General features: G+C 40.9%; 1 protein-coding gene across 1 annotated transcript; it reads right to left on the bottom strand.

Annotated features, from left to right (window-relative positions):
* Nucleotides 1–378: 378 nt before the first annotated feature.
* LOC143616079 (serine/threonine-protein kinase BSK7-like) lies at nt 379–2,855 on the bottom strand. The gene is made up of 7 exons (XM_077089030.1): nt 2,806–2,855; nt 2,626–2,731; nt 2,095–2,180; nt 1,788–1,976; nt 1,556–1,708; nt 1,320–1,433; nt 379–656 (listed from the first exon to the last, which is right to left on the bottom strand). Exons 2-7 carry the CDS (start codon nt 2,696–2,698, stop codon nt 414–416), a joined length of 858 nt encoding a protein of 285 aa, XP_076945145.1. The 5' UTR covers nt 2,699–2,731; nt 2,806–2,855; the 3' UTR covers nt 379–413.
* Nucleotides 2,856–10,876: the final 8,021 nt, after the last annotated feature.

The raw sequence follows: 10,876 nt of genomic DNA, 5'->3' as shown, positions 1-10,876 counted from the left end.
GTGGTAACTATTCGTCTAGTGGATGAATTAAGATAGATGCTAAGCGACTTGACCGTGTAATAAAACACTTCCACTATGAATTATGAAATGAAGACAGTATGTTTTTGTTTCTGGATACTCTAAAAGCTGCAACTACTTTTGGTTCTTGGGTCACTCTTAAAATTGAACTACCTTTAAAATCTACACCAACAAAATAAATAAAATCCATTCATTTCATTCCAAACCAATTGTATTAACATGAACAAGAAAAAACAAAAACATGTCATTACACCATCCCCGGCCTAACTAGTAACCCGAAACAAATCAACCAAGAACCAATATTACCAAAGAATGGTTCAAAAAACAAATAAATCAAACCTTTTCCACCATCAAACTGTGGTTTTGTCACCATTTGGTGTCTTTCTATAAAGCTGTCAAGCGGCGTCATGTTTCTCCTCGAGAACCGTGCCTTCTCTGAGCGCGATCTGTGCTTCGTTTTCCCTACCCAATGCAAATAATGCTGCAGCTTGCAAGTAGGATGCAATAAGCCAAATTGGAGAGATTACTTGTGCTTGTACAGCATTGTTGAGTGCTTCTTGTGGATTGTCGCTCATTAGATGTGATAAACTTCGGCGTGCAAACACTGTTGGGGACACCATGGTTCCTACGTCAATAAACTGCGCCCCAACATCAAAAAAAGTAACTTTAGAAAACAATATATTATTCATTTTCATTAAGGTGATCTAAAACTTCTATAGTATCAAGAATAATTGAGGGGCAAATTGGCTAGTTTAGGTAACGGGCAGAGGTGTGCATGAAACCCAAAAAGCCAATTGAAAGCCAAAAAAAAAGAGACCGAAGCCAAACCAAAAACTGATGGTTTGGTATTATTGTATCGTACAACCCGAACTTTCGGTTCGGTTTTGCATGTAACTAAAACCGAAAAAAAATGAACCGAACCTATAAATTTTTATTTTCTATTTTGAATTTAATAAAATTTATAAGAAATTAAAAAATAGTGTAACCCAAATACATTAGCGCAAATGTATAATAATCAATTAATTATTAATTAACAAAATATTTTAGGCCCAAATTCGTTATTTTTGCCTAACTTTTTTTCAGCAAAAAATTTTCAAGACAAATTAGAAAACCGAAAAAACTGTAACCAAACTAAAAACCGAAACCAAAAGGTTTTAGAAAGCTCCAAACCGACCCATGCAACCCCCCCCCCCCCCCCGGTAACGGGTCGAAACTTTCAGGGTGGGTTGAACTCACCCGCAAACACTTTTTTGCGGGCCTATTTATTTTTAAATAATGCATCAAATATGAGTCACACAAACCTGTGTATAAAAGTCAACTGCGGCTTTGAACTCTTTATGGCGAAAAGCAGCGTCCCCTTTCTTCTTGGAGTTTAATGTGTCATGTATTTGATTAGTCCACATCCCAAATGACAACTGCAATCCATCAAAAGTCAAATTATAGTCAAACACAAAGGGGGTTAACAGGCTATTGGTGGGTCCCGTGAAAAAATCTTATTAAAAAATCATTAAAATACTAAAGAAAAACATAAACAAACCTCGGTTGCAGCACCCTCATCGTCTTTGTACCCCAACTTTTCCAAAACGTCATGTATAAACGTTAAATCCATTCTTAAACAAGCTTCTCCAAGAGCCGTTAAAGGCATGGTGGACCCGCCTTGCGGAATACCCATTAATACATGAGATGGCACCTACATATGCATATAAAATTAGGAAAACTATATTTGAAATATGTTTTATATGATATGATGATGAATAAGCATGCATTACCTCAGTTTCTTTTTGTAGAGGAATTAAAGCAGAAACTAATGATCTTGGATTTGGGCGCTCACGTGGCTCATATTGCAAGCATCGTGAGGCTAACCGTACTAATTCGGTTCCGTCATCAGTAGAGAATTGACCTTCTAAGCAAGAGTCGGTGAGCATTTGAAGGTTTCGGTCTCTTATTAGATCAAGGGCCTGATAATGTTCAAGTGTCAGATAATTAGCATAACTTTTTCTTTTACGATTGGTTAATGTCTAAAATGCCCTTCAATGAAAACAATGGACAAAAAATTAAGTTGAAATATGCACATACATGACTAGGTGGAATGTGTTTCCCACTTAGAAGGTCAAGCAATAGGGTGCCAAAACTGTACATCACACTTTCGGGTGTTACCCTTCCTACATATTCAAAAAAGAATAAAAATAATTAAATAAATATCAAGAACTCAAAATATACTACATATAAAATATAAAAAAATGATAAGATATATCAATTGGTAACGGGTCAAAATGGGTCTACAAAATGAGACCTCTTTATTACGTATTAAAACGGTCCAGCCAAATTAGATTGGCACCTAAATACTTATCATGTGTTCTTAAAAATATTTTGAACAGATAACTTGTTAATTATGGTCACAAAAACAATAGTGATGTAAATTTTTGAATAAACAAATTTAAGACTTACAACCCGTTTGATCAAATTCAACCCGTTTGACTCATTTATAAGCAAATGGGTCAAAATTCTATCTCAAATAAATTATTGCAAATTGTTGAATACTACCTTTTCATAACAAATTTGGGTTTATTATACTTAATTATGAAATATAAAGATAAAAGCTAATACCGGTTCTTAGATATTCGGGTGGAGTAAATGCTAAACTTGTACTGTAACTCTTTCCGTCCCTACTGTTCTTCATCAACCCGAAGCAAGAAAGTCTTGGATTTGCATCCTAAAATGTGGTCCAAAACAATTTAAGCCAAAAAATTAACATTGTTAAAGAAGATATTAAAACTAAAAACATACATCATCAAAGACGACTCTATAGGCGTTAAGATCATGATAAAGAGCGCGTCCTCTGTAGGTTCCCAGCCGGATCTACACGAGATATCGCGTTCTACGTAGGTGCGGAATTCCTACGTATGACGTTACGAGCGTAGAAGACTATACGATTAAACACGTTACAATAAACATAAAGACGTTATATTGCAACCGTTAACACGTGATACTATGATCACTGAATACAAACTCTCTCGAACTCGAATGACAACTTCTGTGAATCAATCAAACAACTGCCGTAACCTAGCAGACTATATAGGCGACAACTTCGCCTGGTAAGTTCAGGCGAAGTTGTTCCTAACTTCGCTTGTCTAACAAGTTCGCCCATATAAGCGAACTTGTTAGCAACTTCGCTTACATACAAAACCCAAATCTAACTAACACGATTACAGACACTCGACACCAAACTACTGACATCTTGCACCAACAGACTCCCCCTTGGCAGTAGCTTCATATCTTTATCTTCAAGCACGTGTCTTGTAATCTTCAATCTTTTATCTTCATCTTTAAGCATGCACTCCTTCTCGAACAAAAACCGATACTATTCTTTGATATTTCCTCGCTTCGTCTTTCCAAGCAGGAATATAAAATCTCTTCTTTTCATTCAACACCTGCAAATCAGCTTGTGACAAGTTCACTAGATGCATCGGATCGTACACTCTAAGCAGCTCTTGTTCATCTTCGTCTTCCATCACTGCCTCAGCTGTCTCACAATCTACATACCACCACTTCAGGTCTTTAAGCACATCCTTGGGCATTAGTTTCATCTGCACTTCTTTCAAACACCGGATCGGTTTATACTTCATAATCATCCAAGGCTTTCCGTCTGCTCTCAAACCTCTATCCTTGTCTTCAACAAGTTTTCCCTTTTGTGGTTTCAACAGCTCAAATTTCTTCTCTTTTATACTCTCTTTCCACACAATTTTCCCAATAACTCTAGCCATATTATCATTACTTCGGTTAATCAACCCCAATCTGGCTAAGTCTTTCACTTCACATTCTGGCAGTGTATTCAACGATCTTAACAGTCTTTTGAAATACTGAACACCGTCATATCTCTTAATCACGAAGAGCCTCAACTGCTCATCATATATCCAGCAAAGAATCCCTTTCTTCGCTTCAGCATAACCTTTAATGTTGTAACTCTTCTTAAACATTGTAGGAACCGCTGGTTTCGTTTTGACGAACCACTGAGCATAGCCTTCTTTCCATCTAGGCTGCTCTTCCCATTCAGATTCATCACTTGCCATCTCTTTACTCATATCTGCTTTCTCAACATCTGGAATGTCATGCTCAATATTTTCCTCAACTATCTCTCCCTCTTCTATCTCTGTATCAATCACAATCTCTTCACCAATCTTCTCTATCTCTTCCACTGGTAATACATCATCATCACCAACCAACTCATCATCCATCTCCTCAACTTCCACTACCACCACATCATCACCACCAGCTGTAGTTGTCGACTCCCCCTGAGTTGTGGAAGTTCCAAGAGCTTGATCAGTTCTTGGCAACTCACCACCTGCATCTTTCGATGCATTGGGATCATCGTCTCTATCATTTCGTCTCTTGGTCCTCAACTCATCGCCTTTACAGCTCGTCTCCCCCTGAGATGCCAAGAACTCCTTGAAAGCATCTATGATTTTTCCATGTTCTACCAGCAGAGACGACTGCATCTGATTCTCTGCAACTAGGCGTTGAATAGCCTGGGTCTGGATAAAATTAACCCTTGACTGCTCTGCCACGACCCGTTCAAGTGCTGCTATTCGTTCTGAGTCTGATAGGGTTGAATCGAAATCGAACCTCATATGTGATATATCTTGAGTGTACTGAGGAGGGATTTCCGATGTCACCGGGACCTCAGAAGTAGAAATAGACGTAACCGCAGGTGGTATCGTCACCGATAACCCTGCAGTGGCCACAACAGTCGACTCGATAAATTGTGCCACGACCTCCGTTGGAGTAACAGTCGGAGGCGGCAACGAAACGATCTCAGGAGCCGAAAGTTGGAAAGTAGTGGGTGGGAGGCCAAATGTAGATGAGGTAGCCACCACGGGAACAACCGTAGCGCTTGGCCTTGTAACCTGTAATAATGATGGAATCATTGTCATACCGGATAGTGCTGGTGGAGTGAAACGTACCACCCTAGAGCTCTCACCGGCTCCCGATCCTGCACCTATCCGTTCCCTTCTTGACTTCCGGATTAACTGTTGTACCTCTTCCTCATAGTCTGACTCGCTGTCATCATCAGTTCTTTTTCTTTTCCCATGAGTCCGTTCATGTGTTACCAAAATCTGTCTCGGTTCGGCCACTTCATCATCAGAATCTGAGCCAGCCACCGTTGTAGCTGCCCTAGTAACATTCACACCCGAAGCACGTTCAACCGGGACCTGTACATTCTCCTCTGGATCAACCTTTTCCATGTCAAAAAATCCTTGCGTCAAGTTCAACGTTTTCCTCCGGTGACACAACAGGAGCAGCAGGTATAGCTTGAGATGCTCCTGCCTGTTGTGGTGCCGGGTCCCTAAACTCGTCCCCACGAGCAGGCACATACCCCGGGTTGATCAAGTACCCAAAAAGTAGAGTATGGCGAGGACGGAGCTCAGGTTTGCTCCTCGCACTCGAAGATCTGCATTGGGCGAAGATTCTTTTGTTCACACTCTCTACATATCTGATTGGACGGCGCTGAGGTAGCGTTGGAGCAACATGATTCAAGATCATTTGTAGGAATCTTGGATACATGATGAATCTCTCACGCGCCATCGCTCTTCTCTGACGATCAATCTCATAAAAGACCATCTGACTAAAGCTGTATCGCTTGTTGTAAGTCAGAGCAGTCATCGCCGACTGCATGGTCGCGCCCATGCCATCAGTGCCCGCCTTTCTCCCTGACATGCATACAATCATGACATGCATGAGAAAGCGCCACTGGTCAAGCAAAAATCCTTTCCTTCTCTGCGTATCCCCCAAGGGACCAGAGTATCCCATCCTCAAAAACGCTCCATCACGGAAAGGAGCTACAAACTCTGTTGGGTCATCCCTTGTCTCATTTCCAAACCGTAAAGCCGCCCAGATTTGTTCAGAAGAGAACTGAACAATCTGATTGTTGACTGTTGCGCGCATCACCGGGGGTTCGACTCTACAGTCATATTCCACGGTCTGCCAAAAATCCTCAATGTTAGGCAAGGAGATCGGCAGAGTTGTTGTAATCGCGTGGAATATCCGCGAGCGTAACAGAAACGTGATGATTTCGCGGAAATCATCAACTCCGCTCGCCTCCGGGTCTAATGTTATGTACATGTTATGACCCGGGAAGAACTGTCTCTGGTTATCACCTCCGTCATCACCGCCTGCACCACCTGCTCCAGCAACAGCAGCCATATCTGCAACAAACAGGCTAAGTTAGATAAACGTCAAAGCAAATCACAAGTTCGCCTGTTACCATGAGCGAAGTTGTGATCTATTCTGAACAGGCGAAGTTAAAGGTGGGGCGAAGTTGGGAAACAACTTCGCTTTAACTTGACTTCGTCTGATAACTGTTAAGTAAAATGGTCCAGGCGAAGTTAATGAGAACTTCGCCTAACCACAACATCGCCTCCTAAACTGTTTCAAAAACTATTATCAGGCGAAGTTAAACCTCAGGCGAAGTTACGGATAACTTCGCCTAAACTGTAACTTCGCCGAATTCGAATCGGCAACAGTTAGGTTTATCGAACGACGTGTAGATGATGAAATTGGAGATCGAGGACTCCGTAACACATGATTTTATGAAGTTTTAGACGTTCAAGTAAATTACTATCACGTAATAACAAGTTTGAAAATCGGGTGTTTAAGGTTCGAAAGAACGAGGTCGAGAATCGAGTCGAAACGACCGATGATTAACCTCAAAAGACATTGGTTATACAATGAAAGAACCCTACACACCTTGAAATCGGATTAGAATCAAAAGAAAGTTAACACAGATGATCGATGATATATGCTCGATAAGTTCGCCTAGGTTTCGAAGAGGATAAGTTCGCTGTGTTTGAGAAATAATGAAGTCTGACCTTTACAACTTCTTTAAATAGGGTCACAGATGTACCGGCGAAGTTGTGGATAACTTCGCCTATCAGGCGAAGTTATGCAGAACTTCGCTGATACTAAAATTTTTCAAAACAAACCCCATAATTTGAACAATTTGCAATTAAGTTTTAAAACATCCTTTAAAGCGTTAAATGATACGATCAAGACCAAGTAACCACGTACAAAATAATACAACTACATAAGTAGAAAAACTTTTAAAATAAAAGTACACAGGATCAAATTTCAGTCTTGACAGGGACTACCATGTTTTAGAAAAGATCCGAACAGGAATCATACTAATTACGTGACTGTCACACAGATTCGTGTTCAGCTGTATTATGACATAAAGAGACAGGTTGTAAGCAGGTAATATACTTAAAATGGTTTTCATCGTTTCTGTGATACGAGTTAGGTTCAATTAAGCTCAAAACTTAAGTGGGCAACAACTCAGAGATTATGATGTCTCCTATCTATTCTCAAAGCGTATTTGGCTTTCCCCAAGTCACCCCGAATTGACCTCGACCCATAGTGTCTGATTAAATAGTAATTACTCTTCGATCTTAGACTCTGCTTCCCGTTCACCTTCTTGCTTCTTGATTGAGAATCATTAACATTATTAACTCTAGAATACTTTTAACATGTATATACACAACTTCAAGTAGAAAACAACTGCAAGTCCCGAATCTGGATCACTGCAGTGTCTTGACACGTTATCTTCACGGGAATCAGAACACTCACGGGCTCGTGTATGACTGGGTAATCGCTTTTCTGCCTATCATTCGGAAAGATATGTATGAAGACATGCACAACTCTTAAGGAGTTTCCACCTAAAATCGAGTAGATTTAGTTAGTATCACTTCTACTTTTACGCACCATAAAAAGCTACCATGACATACAATGACTGTTCTAAAGTCTTTTAGGCCTAATAACTTCACTAGTTAAGCACACAGAATCAGTATATCTATCACCTTCCAAGGTTGGATCAATTTTCTGTTAAACATAGTAAAGTAACTTCTTACGAAGTAGTAGACTTGAAAAATAATTTCATCTCCCGAAAAGAAAAAAAATTTTAACTTCAATCGCCCCGACCAAATCAAAGTCTTCAGGTAAACGGCTATCCCGAAGATCCAATGGATCAGCTGGACCGACCACATACAAGTATGTGTCCTTCTAACTAAGTATGATCGAGTAATTTTCAGCGAAAGAATAAAAACACATCATAAACCGCCCCGATCAGTTTCAGTTATCTGGTTAATGGCTATCCTTATATTCTACAAGTAGAAATGAGGACCAAACATATCCGAAGATATGTCTTTCAAACTGAAGTAACCGACATAATTCTAAGCGATAGTGACGTTTTTTTTTTTTTAACACAAAAACACACGACATGGTTACTCGGGATTGATCATCCCATTCAGCTCAACAAGGTTTTGAAATCTAGTTTTGTCAAACGCTTTCGTGTACAAGTCAGCGAAATTCTCTAACGTGTCAACCTTTTCGAGCACAATCAGTTTCTTCTCAGCACAATCCCGTATAAAATGATGACGAATGTCAATATGTTTAGTTTTACTGTGCTTTACGGGATTGTTAGTTACTGAGATAGCAGCAGTGTTATCAATGCAAATAGGAGTAAGTGAGAAATTCAGACCATAATCGCGCAACTGTTGTTGAATCCAAAGAACCTGGGAGCAGCAGTTGGATGCTGCCATGTATTCTGCTTCACAGGTTGAAATGGCTACTGAGGTCTGCTTCTTGCATTGCCATGACACTAATCTGCCACCAAGAAACTAACATCCACATGTCGTTGACTTCCGACTCTGATTGCACCCTCCATAATCAGAATCTGTGTACGCGACTAGCTCTAAGTCTCCTCCTCTCGAGTACCACAACCCCAGCTTCGGCTTGCCTTTGAGATACCGCAGTATCCTCTTCGCACCCTTCAAATGAGATTCTTTTGGGTTTGCCTGAAAGCGTGCACAAAGACAAACAGCAAACATTATATCAGGCCTAGAAGCAGTTAAGTACATTAAAGAACCTATAATTGCCCGATATTGGGTTGGGTCCACGTCTGCATCGTTGTCTAACTCAGCACCCAATTTGTGGTTGACGCAGACTGGAGTATCGTATGGAGTGCTGTCCTCCATCTTGAAACATTTGAGAACATCATGGACATACTTTGTCTGATGAATGAACATCCCATCTTTCTTCTGATCAACCTGCAATCCTAAAAAGAAGGTTAGTTCACCCATAGCACTCATTTCAAATCTCTTCTTCATGACGGCCTCAAACTCCTGACACATGGCGACCTTTGATGCAGCAAAGATAATGTCGTCCACGTAGACTTGCACCAGTAGAAAGTCGCTCCCTTTTCTCTTGAAGAACAATGTGCTATCAATCTTACCTCTTTCAAACTCATTCTCAAGCAAGTAATCGGATAACGTTGAGTACCAGGCACGAGGTGCCTGATGTAGTCCATACAGCGCTTTACTTAGCTTGTATACGTGATCGGGAATGTCAGGGTCAGGAAAACCCGGAGGTTGCTCAACGTACACAACCTCATCGACTTTACCATTTAGGAACGCCCTCTTCACATCCAACTGCAAGACCTTCATCTCCTTATGAGCAGCAAATGCCAAAAACAGCCGAATGGCTTCCAATCTTGCCACAGGAGCAAACACCTCATTGTAATCAATCCCCTTTTGCTGATTAAAGCCTTTAACAACCAGCCTCGCCTTGTTCCTGATAACAATCCCTTTCTCATCTCTCTTACATTTGAAGACCCATTTCGTGCCTATCGCATGCACATTCTTCGGTTTTTCAACCAAATTCCATACTTCCATTTTCTTAAACTGAGCTAACTCTTCTTGCATGGCTTCGACCCACGAGCTGTCCTTAAGAGCCATTTGATAGTTCTTTGGTTCAATCTGGCTGATGAAGCAGGTGTACAAGCATTCGTTGATAATGCCCGTGTCTTTAATGCTTGTGTAAACACAGGTGTGCTCATTCAAGCTTTTTCTTGTTTGTACACCGGCGGACAGATCACCTATCACGTTCTCCAAAGGATGATCTTTGTGAATTCTCGTAGTCGGAACCGAACTGACATTCAGATTATCTTCCAAGTTCGAAGATAGCTCATCAATGGGTGATTGATGTTGAGAGTGAAACAGATTGATGAATTCTGTTGGTTGCAAGATGTCAGTAGTTCAGTGTCGAGTGTCTGTAATCGTGTTAGTTAGATTTGGGTTTTGTATGTAAGCGAAGTTGCTAACAAGTTCGCTTATATGGGCGAACTTGTTAGACAAGCGAAGTTAGGAACAACTTCGCCTGAACTTACCAGGCGAAGTTGTCGCCTATATAGTCTGCTAGGTTACGGCAGTTGTTTGATTGATTCACAGAAGTTGTCATTCGAGTTCGAGAGAGTTTGTATTCAGTGATCATAGTATCACGTGTTAACGGTTGCAATATAACGTCTTTGTGTTTATTGTAACGTGTTTAATCGTATAGTCTTCTACGCTCGTAACGTCTTACGTAGGGATTCCGCACCTACGTAGAACGCGATATCTCGTGTAGATCCGGCTGGGAACCTACAATTGGTATCACGTTCTACGTTCTATCATTTCGTCTCTTGGTCCTCAACTCATTTTCCAAGAGTGATGATTTCCGCGAAATCATCACGTTTCTGTTACGCTCGCGGATATTCCACGCGATTACAACAATTCTGCCGATATCCTTGCCCAACATTGAGGAATTTTGGCAGACTGTGGAATATGACTGTAGAGTCGAACCCCCGGTGACGCGCGCAACAGTAAACAATCAGATTGTTCAGTTCTCTTCTGAACAAATCCGGGCGGCTTTACGGTTTGGAAATGAGACAAGGGATGACCCGACAGAGTTTGTGGCTCCTTTCCGTGATGGAGCGTTTTTGAGGATGGGATACTCTGGTCCCTTGGGGGATACGCAGAGAAGAAAAGGATTT

Source organism: Bidens hawaiensis, unplaced genomic scaffold (genome assembly GCF_021521415.1).
Source record: "Bidens hawaiensis isolate Kalapana, Puna unplaced genomic scaffold, B.hawaiensis_p1.1 tig00002306_1, whole genome shotgun sequence".
In the NCBI taxonomy this organism is placed as follows: Eukaryota; Viridiplantae; Streptophyta; class Magnoliopsida; order Asterales; family Asteraceae; genus Bidens; species Bidens hawaiensis.
This window is presented reverse-complemented; position numbering and strand designations above follow the sequence as displayed.